Source organism: Limulus polyphemus, unplaced genomic scaffold, assembly GCF_000517525.1.
Source record: "Limulus polyphemus unplaced genomic scaffold, Limulus_polyphemus-2.1.2 Scaffold734, whole genome shotgun sequence".
NCBI lineage: Eukaryota > Metazoa > Arthropoda > Merostomata > Xiphosura > Limulidae > Limulus > Limulus polyphemus.
Window position 1 is genome coordinate 116,833 of NW_013666344.1, and position 20,638 is coordinate 137,470.

General features: G+C 32.3%; 1 protein-coding gene across 2 annotated transcripts in view; it reads left to right on the forward strand.

The window, feature by feature from the left end:
• LOC106460241 overlaps window positions 1–16,201 on the forward strand; it is a 28,309-nt gene extending 12,108 nt beyond the window's left edge. For both annotated transcript variants that reach the window (XM_013919924.2, XM_022386908.1), the window contains exon 2: window positions 14,767–16,201. In XM_013919924.2, the coding sequence (XP_013775378.1) occupies window positions 15,104–16,153 (1,050 nt within the window). In that variant the 5' untranslated portion in view covers window positions 14,767–15,103 and the 3' untranslated portion in view covers window positions 16,154–16,201. The remainder of the gene's footprint in view (window positions 1–14,766) is intronic.
• The last annotated feature ends 4,437 nt before the right edge of the window (window positions 16,202–20,638 follow it).

Sequence of the window (20,638 nt, forward strand, 5' to 3'; positions counted from 1 at the left end):
TAAACCATTATGTTTAAAGTATTGGGTATAGTATGTTAATAACTGAAAACTAAGTGAATTACGCTAAATGATACACAAGGGAAACAAACGCGCTATATCTTAAGTTATAAACACACAATTAAATAAAACAATTATTCATCGCCTCAGGGATAAATATTATAAATGTACAAAACTGAGGGAAAAACAAACACAATTATACGTTTAACAAACACTTCATTTATTAACGACCATGGTTTCGAAAGTAAAGGCTTCATTCTGAACAACATATGATTTTGCTTACTGTAACTAGATTTGATTTTTAAACACTAGGTTATTTAAATGTTTCATGATGAATGATAATGTTTCTGTTTTTTGTAGAGCTGCTGTAACATTTTCTATTTCGAGTTAAAACGTATAATTAATATCATTAAAGTTCTTAAATATATTATAAAGTCCATGTTTAAGTTTTGTAAATTCAAAACCTGGAACGTTCTTTTTCATCTGTGAAAAAGAGAAACCATCAATATTAGAAAATAATAATCGTGAGAAATTATAAATATAACTGTATAAAACTTGAAGTTAATCATCTAACAAATAGTTAGTTTTTTCCGTTGTTAATACAAGCGTTTGCTCGTAGAAACTAACAGGAGAATAGTAATGTCGTCGTGACATTTTTAGGTGTTGAAAAGATCTCCATTTTGTTTAATTCTTAGACTCACCCCAGTTATAGTATTGTCCAAGCTATTCAATCAGCAGCCGATGAGTCAAGCCAAGACAATTATTAACACTACAATTAGATATGTCACTCGAATACCCTAATAAAATGTATGAATTTAATGACTTCTCTTAGCTCTGTTTTTTTTTTTTGTTGTTGTTGTTGTTGTTGAAGTGTCATAATCAATGCAGCTATGTATCCTTTCAAGGAGGGGTATGAACATTATGTAAAAGCAGATAGAGCTCCAGTTTAGCTCCGACCATGTTTTAACTATTATCATTGTATCTAATTAATTGCCCTAAAAACTATGTAACCTTTATAGGGGTGATGTGGACGTTGTGTAAGAGATTTTAGGATTGTTCGACTACAAAGCAACTTGTCAACAATAACATCTTCCAAGTTTTCAACTTACATCATTGTACCTAACTATCAAATCAGTGACTTTTGTTAAAGATGTACAATGATGTAGTTTGAATACTTTCAATGGATGATGCTATGTCTTGTACACTGTTGGTTGATATTTCCAAGAATGTGATCTGCAGTAAACTACAAATGATAACAAACCTTCTGTTATTGAGCTTGCTGATATCACAAACTTCTGATTTTCTTTCTTGACGCGTACACTTTTTGGTGCTTGTATTTATACTTCCTAAGACCTACGGGTTTTGTCCTACTTACAGTAGGACGAAGTATTTGATGGTAAAATGTAGTGCGTTTCTACAGAAACTTCAGAAATATTTTTTTGTGTTTTTTATAGTTGGTGTTATTTGTGGTGTTCATACACTTGTTTCAAGGCTCTTAACACAGGTAGTGATAAGCTTGACGAGGACGTCCAGGTATCTGGATCGAAATGAGAAAGGAACAAGTTAGGTGTCAATAATACACAAATATTTTGTTTCTAGACTATATGTTTTCCAACATTTTGGTTCTGAGGATATTAGTGCCACATTCATTTCTTACCGATAAACATGATAGTGACATGTAAAATGTCATTCAAACTGTATTTTGTATAGGAAGTGGCTATTCACTGTCTAATCTTCAAATAGAGATATAAAGCAGTGTTAGCAAAACAGAAAATATGAGTCTCCGCTACAATTCAGGTGAAAACTACAATTGTTTCAAAGATGTGGTGTTACATGATGTGCATTATTCGTTGCACAAGATACGTCTTAAATAGACATGCAAGAGAGAGAAAAACTGTCAAGAAAGCTGTACAGCGATGTCGTAAACAAGAGGCCAAGAACTTTCTACACACTACCTAGTATTATGATGTAATAATACTCGATCAAAACAACGAGAAAAATTTAGAAGGTTCTAGTAACATGACGCAATAATACAAACGCCAAATCACAACAATGGAACCTTTATTCCTATCACAATGCCATTATTTGTAAAGTTTCATTCCAATCGATCAATCCAAAAATAATTGCTTGCCCTTGCAAAATTTATAGATCACTCCTATAAAGGTTATATAGAGATAAAGATCTTAGATCTATTAAATAGCTAGCTTCAATGTTATTACTCGGAAACATGGCCAATGCCTTGGTTTCTAGGAAATGTTGTTGATACTAAGGTTACGTTCTAATTGGTCAATCGTAAAATACTGTTTGCTTTTACATAATACCCACATCTAACTAAGCTCTTCGAAATAGGGAGAGGGAGGGAGATGCGGATATTATGTGAAAGCAAACAGAATTTTACGTGTAACATCAATGTAGCTTGCTAGCTACATTGATATTACACTTTAATCAGCTGAACAGGGAACCTAGACATGAGTTTCTAGGTGAATTTTAGTGACACTAGGGTACAATTCCCGTAGATTAATGCTCAATATATTTTTATACATCATAGATTTTTTATCAGACTATTAAAAATAACGTGGTTATTTAGCTTTTAAAGCTCTTAAGGCGTTGCTTCATCCCTGTAGTTCTTAAAAAGTTTTCAAAATGATTAAGTCAGTCAAAGTAGTAGGAAACTAATTTAGCAGTGTAAGACTAAAAAGAAGGCAGCTAGTCATCATCACCCACCGCCAACTCTTGGGCTACTCTTTTACCAACGAATAGTGGATGACCGTCAGCTCATAACTTCCACGGCTGAAAGGGTGATCATGTTTGGTGGTCACGGGAATTCAAACCCGCAACCTGCTAATTGTTAAATATGAAAATGAATCAAATTTTGATGTTTCAGCTGTGGTTTACCTTCCATTGTTCTTTGAAAGTTGCCTGAAATCTAATTTTTGACTTTGTCCTTACAATTTTGCACAGTACTATATATATATATTCAAATAATAGCATAATAATATCAAAATTTCTAAAACGACAGATAACATATATTGATTATATCTTGATTAAACATTGGTTATTTATATCCTTATTATCACAAGTTAATGTTACAATAATACAAACAATAAAAAAATTAAGTTACATTTTGATACTCATTTTGAAAATTTGGAAATGTGGAGCATTTCCTCATCCAGGTATATAATGCACTCACTTTCCATACCGTACAATGTTCGTGTGGAGGAGAATGATAATTGCAATCCACTCTCTCATGGTAGACTCCTGTAGGCTAGGCACTCAAAAGTTTCTACGTTGACGCACGGCAGTTGTGTTATTTCAGCTGTCAGTTTGGCCTTTTCGGTTCCTTTAGTGCAAAATTTGGTGTAGTGTAGTTTCAAATTCTGGTACAAACTGGCTAGTTCCATAATTGTGAACTGGCTCTCTGTCTAGTGCAATCCATCCAAGTAAGTGGTAGCTCCATTCAAATGTCACAAGCCTGTTCAGGAAGTAGTTCCTGAGGAAATGGCAGTCGGAAACTATAATTGTCGTGCTAACTCGCAGAACAGTCTTTCACTGCCATTTCCTTGATGATATATATATCCCTGCAATGGTGAGCCCTTCGATCTCAATTATTGCACTTCTCTCCATTGGGAGTTAGTAAGTTTAACACACAATACACTTGGTTAAATTATGTTGACACATTATTAACACTACAGTATTCAATAACACTTCCGTTTCGCATTGTTTCATTATCATTTCTGATCGATTCTCGTTCGATTTGTATTATGTTGGTCGGTTTCACCAGATTATCGTTTTGCTTCAAGTATAGCTTTCAGGTATTTCATGGTCTCTTCTTCACGATTTAATGGATAGTCTCGCTCTCGGTTTCTTCAGTATTGCGACACACTCATTCCTTGTTCTCGACGATAAATCAAGCTAATCCTATTAATTTTGCCTATTAATTTGATTACTAAAATTTTATTTTTATATTCTATTAACCTCTTTGGTTTGATTTTGTCTATTCCAATTTTTTTTTATCAATCTACGTAATTATCTGGGTCCTACTTAATTTTGCGATTCGAAGTGGGTTAATTCTATTACCTCAGTAGTTTCAGAATAGGACAAAATTTTAATATCTTTTCCAGCTCTATTTCTCTTCATGGATTTTGATAATCCATCCAATTTTAACATTTTGATCCAGACCAATTTATTTCGTGCCTTGTAAAACAATATGCTTATCAGGAGTATTAATAGGCATAGTGTTATCAGCACTAAATTCTATAATTTCAATTTATCTAACCTCTTTTTCTCTAATGTAAATCACAAATGTTCTATATTAATCCTAATCATATAGGGGGTAAAAGTTGTGTTTCTGCTAATATGCTTTTTAATTCATTAATTTCTAAATTTGCTTCTATTTCTCTGATTAATTGTGATTCTTTTTCAGTTAATAATTCTTGTACATCAGGAATCTTTAAGTTTACTTGTGCAGCGTATACTTATTTTTACTCATAAAACTGGAGGGTAAAGTTATTCCTTGCCCATGTGCTGAACAATTCCTAACTAATTTTAAATATCCACTATCCCTTGATTTAATTACTTCAGTCTGATAATCGAATTGATGCACATTAGATATTGGGCATACTGCCGATAAAGTTAGTTCACTTCTAACGTTAAATAGCCACGTACCTGACATTTTAGTTTTGTGTATTTTTATTATAGCAAAGTCACATCGGGATTTCTGCTGTGTCCACTGAGGGGAATCTAACCCCTTATTTTAGCTTTGTAAATCCGTAGACTAACCGCTGTCCCAGCGGGGGACCATTTTAGTTTTAAAGAAGTAAAATAGTACAGAAATATTCACTCTTTTCTCACATAGTTCGGTTATTTTATTTTTGATACCTGCAAATATCACATAGTTACACGTTACTATGGGTACTTAATATATTTCAGAATTAAGATTGCATACTCTAATGGGTCCCTCTATTCACTTTAATATATCTTCCTCTGCTTGTTCTAGATATGTTTATTGATCATTAGAAACAGCTATATGTATGGTTTTTCACTTTCTATAGTTAATGCTAGCGAATTATTTAAGGCTACTGGTAATGGTATTACTCGATATAGTTTAAACATTCTGTCTGTTACCTTCAAGGGGATCTCTATAAACATTTGCAGTGTATCTCTTACTGCAGCTGTTTTTACATTAGCCCATGTATAATACATGTAGATCTTTTCACTATGTGTAGGGATTATAAACTGTAAATATGAGGGCAATCTTCTTTCAGTCTCGTCTAGTACTCTTTCTAGTCTACTAGGGGGTAGAAAGTAAAATCTTAACTTTCTATCTCCAGCTACATACAATGCTTCTACTAATTTAGCTAACTCTATTCTACTAATTCCCACAGTAAAGGCTAATTGTTGTAAATTGTTTTGAATCGTTGCATTAAAGATGAGCAGTTCAGCTTCTACCTTATGAATTTCAGTTTGTTCTTCCCAAGCATCTATTAATGCGTCAGTGATATCCATTAGTGCTCTAGATACCTCTCTTATTTCATGATCATAGAATTCAATTGTTTAATTCAAAGAATTCATAATAGTTGCGTATTCACCTATTAAGTTTATCATTTCTTCAGAAAAATTTTCTTTGCTGGTCAACCATTTATTTAATTCAGTTGAATCGCTCGTGGTTGCAGCTCCAAATAAACATTTTAGGATACTTCCACCCGCGTTAATTAAACCACGTTTCTGTCGATTACAATAGGATATATAAACGCTGTTTTTAATGTCGTTTAGTTCTAGTAATAGATCATCTATCCCATCGTGATATTGATTAATTAGTGTCTTGTAATTTTCAATTAGTCCTTTCTGTAATATTCTTACCAGTTTTAAGATAGCTATTCCTGATATGTCATATGATATGACGTCATATTTTCTACACTTCCGAATGAAATCTAACGCGAGTATCAACGTCCAATGAATGTTACTAATTCTTCTTGTGGAAACGGTATGTTCTCAACAATCATCCATTTATCTCCAGATAATATAAAATTACATTCTTATACAAATACCATACCAACCATATTATCTACTGGAACTATACTTACATTTTGTCCTGTCACAATTCTTAACGTCAGTATCACAAGGATCCTGGTTTACATATGAGTATGTCTACTACTATTGTGTATAATAATATTATATTGCATTATTAAACATAAATTATATACAACAGTATATACAATCCTAGTCATTTTACTTATCCTAGTCATATCTCTTCAGATAATCGATTATGTTGTTGAATGCTTTCAATACACTAGCCTTCATTTTATCTGGGTCATTGTTAATTATTTTTACATCAGGTTTAGGTGTATGTATAATAACCCGGGGTGAATTCTTACTCGCCTTGTCCTGAGTGTAAGGGTTAATTCTGGTGGATCCGCTATTGGGTCTCATGACTGTAGGTTGTAACCTTAAGTCACTTTATCGGCTTGTGTTGTTACTGGTGTACTTGGTACATTTCCTTGAATTGATGTTCTACTCTTATCACAAGGGTCGCTAGCTTGAATATCTTCAGTAGTTACGACTGCATCATCAAGTAGAACATCCTCTCCTTCTAGTATAGGTTCTACCTCCGCGACTTCGTCATCATCATCCGGGGTTATTTCAACCTCACTGGTGTCTTCAGTGACTTTTTGTAAGTTCTTACCTTGTTTCTTTACTTCAGTTTCGTCTGTTAATTGCTCATACTGATATGGTTGGGAATTTCTGACTACCTATAATCTATTAACAGTTGCTAGTTGTTTCCGTTTGCCATACATTTATTGAATTTTGAAATTAACTGGGCTAGTTTGTTTAATGACCCTAAATGGTTCTCTCCATAGTTTTGCTATTTTTTCGTATTTCCTTTCAGAACATTAGGTGTGTATAGTAATACTTTGTCACCTAAGTATATTTCACTGGTTTGTGATTTCTTATTTACATGCTTTTGTCGATGTTCATCAATTTTAGTCAAGTATTCACTAGCAGTTTCAAATGCAGTTTCTATTCTCTTCATCATTTCAGCTTAGTAGTCTTCATCTATCACACAGTTAATTTTTCTGGGATCTGATATTTATTGCATAGGTAGCATTACATCTCTACCATGTAATAGAAAAAAAGAACTTTCGTGTGGAGAATCATTCTCAGCATTTCTATAAGTTAATAGTAACAGAGGAACTTGCTCATCCCAGGTTTTATGATCTTGCTCACAATACCAAGAGATCATATCTAATAGTGTTTTGTTAAATCTCTCTACTAGACCGTTAGCAGTTAGGTTATAAGCAGTGGCTTCGATTTTCTGTGTACCTAATATGTTACACATTTCTTTCATTAGCTTAGAAATGAAGTTTGCACCTCGATCTGTTAAAATATATTGCAGTATGCTATATCTAGCCACAATTTGATTTACAAATACCTTAACAATTGTTTCTACTTTCTGATCTGGTAAACAGATCACTTCCGTAAATCTAGGTAAACAGTCAGCAACGACTAAAACATATTTACTTCCTGCATAAGACGTAAGCAATAGACCAAAAATATCCATAGCCACTAGCTGGAAAGGTGTTGTTAAACTAGATATCCTTTGTAAAGGAGCATTCTTTAGGTGTGGACTAGTTTTCGTTTTTGACATTCTAAACATGACTCACAATAATTTTAATGTATTTTCTCATATTCATCCAAAAGAAGCATTTACTGATTCTACTGTATGTTTTTGCAAATGCTAAGAGGGATGCCAATGGAGTATCATGATAAGTTTCGTAACTTTATACTTTAAGCTGTAAGGTACAACTATATGTAATATCTTGTCCATATGTCCTTTATCTACTACTATTCTGCATATCACTTTATTATCTAACGTGTATTCTATATCTTCTCCCTGTAATACTTTATTTTGATGGTATTTACCATCTCATCTTTCTTCTGTTCACTAAAAACATGGTCTAAATCCCAGAATATCTCATAATTATTACAAATATCTTATCGTAATTCTGAAATATTATTAATTTCTTGTTTTTCATTGTCTTTTATATTTTCAGTTTTAATTCTGTTTAAGGTGTCTACATTCAAATGTTTTATAACTGGGCTGTGTATAACTTCGAAATCAAAGTCTTACAGTAGCAATGACCACCTAGCTAATCTAGACGATTGGTCGTTTAATGTCATTATCCATCTCAAGGGTGCAGGATCTGTGATTATAATAAATCTTCTTCTATACAACTAACGTTAATCTGATAATAATATCATGCAATACAGCTAAGCATTCTTGTGCGATTATGGAATAATTCCTTTCAACTTTTCCTAGCTGTCTTCTCTGATAAGCTGTAGGGTGTTCCTTTCCGTTTTCGTCTAATTCAAGCGAGACTGAGCCTATAGTAAAACCCGAAGCATCTGTACTTAAAATGAATGTCTTACTAAAGTGTGGGCAGTTAAAAATTTTGCCTTTAATTGTGAGTCGTGTAGCGTTTTAAATGCTTAATGCCTTTTATCTGTCCATCAAAATGTTACATCTTTCTTATTTAATTCCTTTAAGGGTGTTGCTAGACTAGCGAAATGTGGGATACATCTTCTATAAAATCCTATGAATCTCAAAAATGCACGAATATATTTCACTGTTTTTTTGTGCCAGATAATTTTTACAAACTTCTAGTTCCTTTGTGTCAGGTTTTACAACTTCTGCAGTTACAACATGACCTAAATATTCCACTTATTTTCATAGAACTGGCATTTACTAGGTTTAGCTATAAATTTCTTTTGTAAAACCTCTCAAAGATATGTCTTAATCTTTTTAAATATTCTTCAAAACTTGCGGAAAAAGCTATGACATCATCTAAGTAACAAAAGCATTTGGAACCTTGTAAACCAGATAGTACAACTTTAATTAGTTGCTGAAATGTTAAAGCAACATTACATAAGCCAAATGGCATTCTATCAAACTGGCACTTACCTGAAGACAGCTTTGTCTTCTTGCTCAATCTCTACTTGCCAATACCTGCTTTGTAAGTCCATGGACGAAAAATACTTACTTTTACTTAACCAATCAAGGCTCTCCTGAGTATTAGGTAATGATTAGATGTCCTTGACTGTTACACCGTTCACCTTTCTAAAATCCACACGGAACCTTAAATTGCCATTCTTTTTATGAACTAATACAACTGGAGATGAATACGGGCTACTATTACTATCTTCTATTACACCTTGTTCAAGCATTTTCTTTACACATTCGTTTAGTTATCCCCTGTGCTTCTCTGGCACTCTATAGGGTCTTTGTGCTATAGGTTTATTATCACTTAACATTATCTTATATTTAACCTTATTTGTACATCCATTAGAATCACCGTCTCCTACAAATATATATATCTATATTCATCTAGCAACCTTATTAACTTCTATTTATATTTCTTTTCTACATCTGCTAAGATAAAGTTCCAATCTAGTTTACTATGTGATGCCTGTTTCTGGTTTCATTCTGTGTTATGCAATGGCTATTTTCGCTCTACTGCTAGCTTTACCTACCACGATGTGCTTAGGGAGTGTTACTTTTTCTTAACTTTTGTTTAATACTTTAATTGACATGGTGTCTCTCTCAGAAACTTTATTGATACAAGCAACTATGTAAACCCTTACTTCTTCTGTTTCTACAGGCTCAATTAATACTTCTTAATTATGCTTAGTCTTCTACTTTAGCATTTATAATAATTTGACTTCTGGCAGGCACTTCTGTTACCTTAACTAATTTTATAGGTACTCTTTATATCAGATTATCCTGTTGGGATGCTCTGTTGCTTACATCATGTATAAGTGTAGAGTCATTTGAAGGTTCTGACTTACTATTTCCCTGCTTTAGTTTCTTAATCTTACTTTGCCTTACTTTAATTCCACTTACTCTCTTCTTAGCATTTTCGGAATTGTTGTTACTATTACTATTACTACTCTTTGCTAGACTTAGGGCTTTTCTTTAATTTTCTTCTTTAACTTGATTTCTGTTTAAACACTTCGTATTCTTACCGCGCCGACTCTGTCGTGCAATACTGCATTTAGGAGTATCGGTGCTTTTGTGTATTGACAGTTGATCCTTAGCCTTGCTAATGTTAGCATTCAGGGTCTAACTATTAGCTTTAGCACGTAAGTCTGAAGGTACTACTCCATCAAAACTTAAGATCTCAGTTTCTTTGTGCAGCTTACTTCTGGTAAGAGATATTTCAGTGTCGTAACCTCGTAAGAAATCTTGCCCTAAAATACCATCTGTCTCTAACTCTATCTGCTTACAGATGTAAAATGAATGTTCAAGTTCTAAATTTCCTATTCTTAATTGAGCACTATATTTGCCTAGAATATCGTGTTATAGATGTTAATACACTTTTGGATACTTTTTCCAATCATTAGTTAATAACGCCGGATTTTTATTTACTAAGTCTGCACTTAGGAAAGCAGATTAAGCACCTGTATCAACTAACAACCGACATTCTATACCCTTCATTGACACTATTAACACTCAATTTCTTATTCCAAACTGATGAAACCACTTCTAATTTCGTTCTGTGATTCTGGCTGGAATTACATTTCTTGAGTCCTTAGCAATCACTGAGCTTCTATTATTATTTCTCGTGAACCTTCCTCTGAAAGTTCCATCTTTTGGAGATGTTGATGGGCATCTGCAATTTCTTGCCATGTGACCTTTCAATCCACAATTATAAGAAGTTATCTGCTTATTATTTTTCTGATAACAGTTCTTTGCAATATGTCTTACCTTAAAACTTTATAAACCTTGGCCTTAATCTAGTTTTTGTTTTGCCAGCTTGTTTTATCATTCCTACTATTACTTACTGTACTTATAGCAAAATGCTGATGTCAGTAAATTAGTTTTTCTCGTAGTTCTACTCTAGTAACCACTTCGATGGAGTCTACCAAAGCTGCATTAGGTGTGATTGCTTCATTTACATTACGCCTAGTTATGTTATTAATTAGACCTCTCTCATATTCAGACTTCAGAGTATCTTGTATCATTAATTCATTTGGATGTATATACGCTCTGTGGAATCTTTTTTCTAATTCCTGTAATTTGTGTCCAAATATTCTAATTATGCTGCAATAAATGGTGGATTTGTGTTAGTATTGTGTTGGGTGTCCCTCACTTTCTATACTCTTGTACTATCTTACGAGATAAGTCCCAGTGTAGCATTTTGCTTCTCCTGCTGTTCTAAGTCTAAGTATTTGGTTTTTGAGCGTCAGTCCACCCCAAAATTCTAGCAGATTCTTTCATAGCATCTATAAAGTTTTCTACTTCTTTATGGATTTGACCTTGGAAAAGTGATATAGCATTCGTTAAGTGTGTAGCACCAGATGGCCCAGCTAGAGCAAGTTGATCTGCATCTGTCAGCTTATAAGCCTGCACCAGCTCTCAGTTTTGTGTCTTCTCGTAGTAGTGGTAGCCATCTATACTTACTTCTTACAATGTCGTAAGTCTACTTATACTACTTACATCTACTTATTTTATATTATTCTAGTCTCTTTTTTGTTCCTCACAGCCTGTTGTTGGTGTGCCTTAAATATATCCTGTTGACTGTGCCACCTGTAATGAGCTTGTGGGTTCGACTTTACATTCGTTACAATTGAATTTATTTCGATTTCGGGTGGTGCTGTTGAGAGAAGAGCACACAAGCCACCAACTCAAGAAAGTTTACATGTGGAATAAAGAACTCACACAAAGAAAACTGAATATAAATCAAATAACTTCTTTATTTATATATACTGTTGAACAATTCATTTATATCGAAACTCTCAAGGTTCTCTTGAAACAACCCACACTCTAAATCATTAAGTTTTTCACTTTGAAAGTCTAGATTTTCATTAATAAGACTTTCTATTATGTTCAATCACCTCTCAACTCAACATCTCTATAATTCAGGTATATACACTTACATTAGAAAAATCAGAAGAAGAAATCGATAAGTTTTATGAAGATCTTGATAAAGTAAAGAGCATTTGCAAATCTCAAAAAATCAGTATTATAATGGGAGACTTAAATGCAACAGTTGGCAAGGGAATTATAATGCAAAAGCTTTTGATAAGGCACAACATGAACAACTTTTTGAAATGTTACAAAATGTAAACATAGATGGGAAAGACCTCCGAATAATCAGAAACCTGTATTGCGAACAAACAGCAGCCATGAGGATAGAACATCAAATAAGAGAATATACCGAGATACAACGAAGGGTTAGACAGGGGTGTGTTTTCTCCCTAGATCTATTCAACCTATACAGCAAAATGATATTCTGAGAGATACAAGACCTTCATGGGGTCAAGGAAAAATGTAAACAACTTAAGATATGCCGATGATACTGTACTTATTGCTGGTAAGAAAGAAGGTCTAGAAGAACATCTCCAATAAAATTGTAATGGAAAGTATGATAAAAGGACTGACAATCAACTGCAAGAAGACTGAATGCATGGTGATAACTAAGAATAAGAAAATACCAGAACGTAGATTAACAATGGGTATGAAACAATCAAGCAGGTCAATAAATTTAAATATCTGGGAAGCTGAATATTATCAGACGGAAAATGTGATCACGAAATCAAAAGGCAAATAAGAATGGCAAAGGAAGCATTTAAAAAAAAAGAAGACCATATTCACCAACAAACTAATTACAATTAAAACACGGGTAAGAGTTCTACAGCGCCATATTTATCCAATTCTTCTTTATGGTTCCAATATGACCAGCAATGAAGAAACACATCAGTGCAATAGAAATGTAGTTTCTAAAACGAATGCTTAAATATCATGGAACAAACATGAAGTCGCTCTAAATAAGACCAAGACAAAACGAATGTTGTGGGGAAATTTAACAAAGAGACGACGGAGTTTTATAAGACATGTCATGAGAGAAGAAGAAATTTAAAACATCAGTTTGACAGGAAAACTCCCAGGAAAGAAAAGTAAGGGAAGACATAGACAGATGCTGCTATCAATAATTGCCAAGGAACTACGAATTACTACTATAGAAATGATAAGAGAAACGGGAGACAGGGATCAGTGGAAGACCATGCTCACCAATGCTCTAGATGGGCATGGTACCTAGAGATATATATATATATTATGTTCAAAAACACAGACACATCATTAGTTAAGTTAACACTAGAAAATCTATTGGTCATAATTTGTATAACTGCGTTAACAATTCTTCTAAGATGTACTTCAGTAGTTCCACTATAAGTGTTATCAAATCTACCATTTCTTTAGTACAGTTAGTATTATTCACTCTTCTCTATTTATACATTATTGAACCTTACGTGAAACATTATTAGGCCAGATCAGAAATAGCATACTTACAAGGAGTTTGTGTGGCAAAATTCTTGCAGAATCTGGAGTCACATCAGGTCCTCGGAGCAACTTGATAAGTGCGGAGAAGTCGATATTTGGAGTCGGAAACACGACTATTGGAGTGTTTTTTTTCAATTGTTCAGGAAGTTTAGCAGATCTACTTTTAATGTTTCCTTTCAATTTGATTTAAGTTTCACGTGTATTTTGAATTGTAATATTATCACATTTTAGTGTTATTGTTATCTTTTCAAGTTAATTGTTTTATACATTCGATTTTATTTTAATTGTTTTATTTGTTTTTAAAGACAATAAGTGTCGTTCGGTGATAGTTACTTAATGGCAATTATATAATGTCCAATTGTCAAAGTAATATTAAACTACACATCAGATTTGTAGCGAATGGTAAAAGTTTTTGTTATTAATAGTATCATACAAAGTTGGTTGTGATATTAATCAATCTTACTAACTAAAACTTTAGACATTTTCTATTTTTCTCACTTCCTGAAGTGAATAGCGTGTTTTAGTATTGTTTAAAAATTCATTAAGATCGTTCTAACTGCATATTTTTGAATAAAGCCAAATCTACTTAGTTTAAGCATATTTCAATGGCAAATTACCGAGTTAACTAAGTATACCCACAAATATGGCTGCAACTTAAAAAAGTAAAAACACTGTAAACCAAAACTGATATTTTTAATGAAAATGATTATTTATTAGAAACTTGTTTTAAAACATATGTTCCTATAGACGTTACTCCATGCCACAAAAGGGGAACGTATTTCCTGAGTTATATCTTCTCTGCGCTTAAAAACCGAATTCGTTCTAGAAATATTTATCCTTTGATCTTGGTTTTACAGGAAACCATTTAAAGCTTTCTGAAGAATTACCTTTAGTTTTCTTAAACGAAAGCTTTAGCTGGTTTCTAAAAAATGAACATTTCTTTACATTTGAAATCGATCCTTATAAGGACTATTAAAGCCCGTACTGATAAAACGCTTTTAACAGAAGGAGCCCTATTCAAATAATTGGTTTTAAAGACGAAATCAGATCATGTTTATAAATTTTAAAGGATACTTTTTCAAGCATATTCCCTTTGTCTGATATGTTTTTGTCCAAAATAATTATAAATTATACCGCTTTTCACTTCTGTACATAGTTTATGAAGTTATCCAATAAGAAATTCTTAATATAAAATGCAACAACGAGTGTTTTAAAATAGTTAATCTTTTCTTACTGCATTGTTATGTATTCAATAATTTCAAATATTTTTTTGAAAAATTCATAATAGCTTTACCTGTTGATTTTGTGTTTAGTAAATGTAACCTGGTTTTGTAAATCTTTGAAATATTTTAAATAATTATTTGATAATAAATAACTGTTCACAAGCTATTGATTTATCTAATCTGTTAATAACTAATTCTATTTTTCAGAGTTAGCTGAAATAGATGCCATTGCCTATCTTACACCATCGATACTTTTTATGCTACGTGTAACTAATATGATGGTATAGCCGGATAGAATTACATGCTTTCAAGCTCAGACAGAATTAACTAGTCAGCAAGACGAGGTCCAATTTGTTTAGTATATCTACAAGAATCATCGTGATATGTTACTCGTGTAACTTTATAATACGAAACAATGGGCTTATACTCATAGAATAAAAAAAATCTAAAAAAAATATATATATATATTTTTTGAACCCAATAAAGTCTGGATAAAATATTATCTGTGTGGAAAACAGTAATTTTAAGATGATAGTTGTATAAAATGTCTGACCTCTCTATTTCTCCTACTGCAACACTTCAAGATACATCTGAGGCTTCGCAAACTAGGCGTTCAGAAATTGCGAACAGAGAATCAAGCATCATTAAAAAGAGAGAAAAGAGTACCGAAGAATCATCTAATGCTGCGATACACCATCTAGAAAAAAGAGAAACTTCAGTTAGGCTTGGATTAGGTATTGGAAGCGGTTTTTCTTCTCTTACTTCTACCAGAAAGGATTATTCTGAGGACGTTACTCAGACTACTCAAACAAAGACGAAGCAGCCTAAAGCAGCATGGAAAACATCTAGGTTTTTCAGTAGAACTTTATCATCAGGAGAGCTATTAAAAAGTTTAAAAAAATTATCTACGTCTTCTTCTGAGGGAAATGAAACAGAAGTCAAATTTAACGAAGCGAAACTTTTGAAGACTAAACTTAATATTTTTCGAAAACGATCTGGCAGTGATGAAGGATCAAACGATTCCCAAACTGGAATACAAACTGCTCAGCAGGTCTCATCTGAAGAAGCTGCTTCATGTCAGACATTAGGTCAAGAAGAAGGCATTGTTTTTAAGAGAGAAGATTTAATTTCCATAATTCAACCCATGCCTGAGGAAGTATTAGGCTGTATTACAAAACGCACCCCTTTACGTTACACAAGATCAGAAACTGTTGATTCTTCTAGTATTCAAAAGTCAGAATTTTCCCCTTGCACTCCCGATATTTTCAGGAAACGGATAAAGTCACGAACAAATCAGCGGAGTCTTAGTGATGAGAGAAAGAAAGAGGTAAGAGAAATGGCAAAGAAAATTCCAAAAAATAATATATCAGATGATCAAAAACCAATTGAAGATCAAGAACAATCGTCGAGTACAAAAGAAATCGTCAACCAAGAAACACCCGGACAACTTGAAAGTGAACATGGTACTGTCTTATGGGATGATGGCAATGTTCTGAATGCTATGTTACTAGGAGATGCCATTGAGTCTTTTTTAAAGGGATCAATGAGTAGTGGTGGGGGATGCGAAAAAAGAGTATCTTTTAAAAAATCGTAAGTCCTAAAAAGATTAAAAATTGTTTGTATTTTTATGCATGAAAATGAGTTAAAATAAAAAGTGCTGTCAACCTAAGCGTTTTGCTAAAAGTAACAAATTGTGTCAGGAAATCAACTTATTGCGCTAACAAAGTTTCCCATGACATGTTACTTTTTTTAAAGACTTAATAAAAATCATTTGTTCTTTGTTAAGATGTTTCATACATAACCAAAACTGCGTTACCTTAAACTGTTGGGATCTATTTATTATATTTTTTGACATGAATGACCACCATTTTCAATGCAATTCATCTCAGCTTTTGTGAGAGCCTAAGGGCATTTTTTTTCAAAATCGTTAACTTTAACTTAGGGAGTGCTAACTAAGAAAGAACAAAAATACGAATTGAACTTATATATCCTTAAATTATATATATATATATATATATATATATTGTGTGTGTGTATCTGTCAAAATGTCTGAAATTAATACGTACCGAATTCAAATGTAATTACTTTAATGCAAGCCTATTATAGTTTCAACGCTTAATATCATTTAATCAAGCTTGAACCTTGAAGAAAATGTGGCTGAAATTATCTATAAAATATCTCGTGATATCTTAGGAACACTGTAGAAGGAGAAACCTCCATTTTACTAAGGGGGCCGTCTCATCAGTAATTACTTGAATAATTATGTTAAAAACGTGTGAAACGAATGTTTTTAAACAGTACTAAGTAAAAACAAAACACTCACAAATGGTTAAATGACTAAATTACCCCAATCTATTGTATAGTTATTTGATAAGTAGTCCAGGTTGACCAACAGCAGTGACAAGAAACAAACTGAATAAACAAAAGAGTTACTAGAATATGGTTAAATGGCTTTTTAAATTACCTACATAAAATTCCGAACTTCTTTTCAAAAAAGCTAACAAACTTATCCTTAGATTGTTCATAAATCCATTACCATTATGGTCAAAGTTACTGAGAGAAATATTTATTATAAGTATTAAGAATGTTGAAAATAAAATCTTTGTTATTTTACGAAACAAAATTATGAATTTATTGCGAACAAAGTCCAAATTTAAATAAACATGTTATACTAAGGCTGATTTGGAAGTAATAGCTAATGATTTGATTGAAGTTAATTTTTACTTTCACCATATATTATTATTACGTGGTTGCTTTTTGTTTACTGATAATGTCACTTATTTGTTAAAGAAAACATATAAACACGTGTGTGTGATCCTCATTAAAAAAAAAGAACTCTACTCTCTGCACAAGCCTCGTTGTGAGACTTATATCTCATGAACTCCGGAAAAAAATTATTGGTTAAAGACTAAAAAATCAATATCAATATAGTAGTAGGAGTCAACAAAGAAGTAATCTCTAAGTTGAAAAATACAATGAAGCTATTAATAGTTAAATGTTTGTATCCATTATTAACGTTTTATCCTACGTGCTCATGTATTCAATGCATCTGTATTGTCTGAATACCTATCTTCCAGTTTTTGTCATCCGAGGCCATATTTTGATTGTTTGTTCTTAAGCACAAGGCTAAACAACAGGCTGTCTGTGTCCACCACGGATATCGAAACTCGTTTTTGAGCGTCATAAGCTTGCAGGCTTACTGCTGAGCCACTGATGGGCGGTCATTTTTTAAATCATATATATAGAACCATCAAGTAATATAACAATGCTTTTTAAATTTCGTTTTCGTGAAAGTTGTGTCTGTTATAGTGAATATAAATTGTTTAAAACTGAAGTCTACAATAAAAAAAAACATCTAATGTACCTGAAACATACGACGTTTCTTTGTATGATGTTCACCAGCCGTTAGTGTGGTAATAAAGTTATTTTCTGTATGGTCATTTCTCTCTGCTTCATTTTGATTTTCGTAAAAAATCGAAGTATTTGGATTGAGATCACGTAAACACAAAGCTTAATTTATAGACGATTTATGATTCAAAAGTCGTTTGCTAGAAGAATATTTTAATTTTTGAAATTATAAAATCCTTCACTTGTATTTAATTATAGTTTAATAGGATGTGAAGAGATTGAGCGATCGACATTTCTAAGGGTATACGTAGATAAAAACACAACGAAAAAAAAAAAACAGTATGCGAAAGTCTGTACAGTTTGACATCACAGAACTTATAATTTTACAGGAATATAAGGAGAAAACAAATGATACTTGCCCTAATCAGATATGGCTGTAATATATCAAGCACTTTAAGCTATAGAGTGCAGACAGTGGTGCTTAAACATAAAATATTAATTGGTACTTAGTAGGCATTTCAACAAATGTAAGTTTACTTTTAATAAGTTAAAACATAAATTAGTTTATAAACTATTAAAGCATTTTACTTGGTGTAGCAATGTTTTTGATCTAAAACAGTTTCAATGTAATGGTGAGTTAAATTCATTATTCTTTCTCTCCTTCCATAGGAAGATCAACAATATGACTGTTAAATCCTAAGCTTAAGAAAAAAAAACATTTGTTCTTTTTTATAGGAATACAGGTAAAGCACAAATTATTTACAAAAATGGGTTAAATGTCTCCAGACTGTTCTAACAAAAAAGGTCTAATTGGCATACGTCTGAAATCTGTGAAAGCATTTAGGTTTCTAAGGTTGTAGGTAAGAACTGAACAGATTTACTATTAAGTTGAAAGATTGCTTAAGTTTAGATAGTTTGTATGTTAAATTAAACATGAATCATATCAGCTTTATAATTATTAAAAATATATACAAGTTTTCTTAACCCGATAGTTGTCAGTTGTATAATATCTTCAAATGACTTCACTGTTCATTAAAAAACAAATTCTGAAAGTCACGATTTCAAATAATTAAAATAGATTTGCTTGGGAATAGTTTATGAAATATCATATTTATAGGATATTTATTTGTTATTTTCTTCGTGCAAAATCACGCAAGAAGCTATTTGTACTCTGTCCACTACAGGGAGTCAAACCCCATATTTTAGCGTTATAATTGAGCAAACTTACAGACGTCTCACCTGTGGACTTATAGAGGGTAAATGTCCAAAACAAGAGAAAAATTCCAAAAAGACACAAAAATATTGAAAAAGAATAGCAGAAAGTTAACATGCTTAAAGTGCCAGTTGTATACAATGAAAAGTATGTAAGTTTCAATGAAATCGCATAATTATATAATACGAAAGCAACTGAAACAATAATATTTCTCTCCAAGTTACAACATAGAATGAATATCTTAAAGGGCTTAACTTAGACCAAAAGATTTCAGTCTGAGGTTTCTTGAGTCTATAAAAAACATCGTGCGTTTGCATATTTTTAAGATGCGAACAAAATTATTGCATAAACATACGAATTTAAAAACTATATATGCCATAGACCAAAACAATTAAGAATTCTGAGAAACCATAAACATTAATAAAGATCAAGAAAGAGTGCTACTAAAAAACTTATTAAACAAGTAACCACTGTTTTCAATAATCCAGTTAAGGTTGAAAAATATTAATTTTTTTCCACATATACTGTTTACGTAGGTATTCCAGATCGTTTACAAATATCCAGTAATTCCAATTATTGAAATTTTTTGAATGAAAAGTTATTTTATTTACTGTTAACCAAAACACATTTAAGCATAGAAAAGTAGTTGTTGTCTACTACCCATCTGTTTCAAAAACATACACTTCATCTCTTTTTTTGTATCTCAGTTTTAGAATTATAAAGATTTTTCAACGATGTTGTCGATATATACTGTTTTTGTACTTATTCCAAATAGTTTTAAAGTATTCTTTGTTATCAGTTATTAAAATCGCTTCGAAATAAAAAACGAGTTTTTAGAAACAAAAATTTAAAAATAAAATATCATTCTTCAATGTATTATTATATAAAATATTAACTGTTTTTCAATATTCAGCATCACCTTTAGGAAAACAATTTAACGTACTTTACATTTAAATGGTGATCTCTTTTGTATGCCTGATACACCATAAACAAAACAATCAGTATCATCCCATAAATGATTCTGGGAAATTTGTTATTAAGGTCGACAACGTCTCTCATAAATTGATTTAAACTGGCCTTTGCAGGCCCAGTGTGCTACGTGGTATAACGTGTAGCTCTGATAATGAATCTTCCTAATTAAACAAGATAAAAATCAATAAAGGGATATAGGATGCGCTTATCAACTGCGTCGACTAATAGCCATAAAACTTATAGATAGATCTAATAAAAACCCAGCATACACAACAATGATTTACAATCTGTTATAGAGTCTCTCTGGGAAGCCTCTTTCCTATCTATTACTCAAGCGTTTTATTTATCAAAGGCAAATTTGTCAGGTCCCTTGTACTCCTAAATATAGAAACTTCGTTTTCGATATAAAACCATTATTGCATTTACAAGCTTGATGGATTGTCAACTGAGACCACTTCAACAATTTGAATAGCCTTTTTGTGGCATTGTTCACTGAAGTAACCCAGGTAAGCAGTGATTCATTATAAACTAATAGAAACTCAAAAA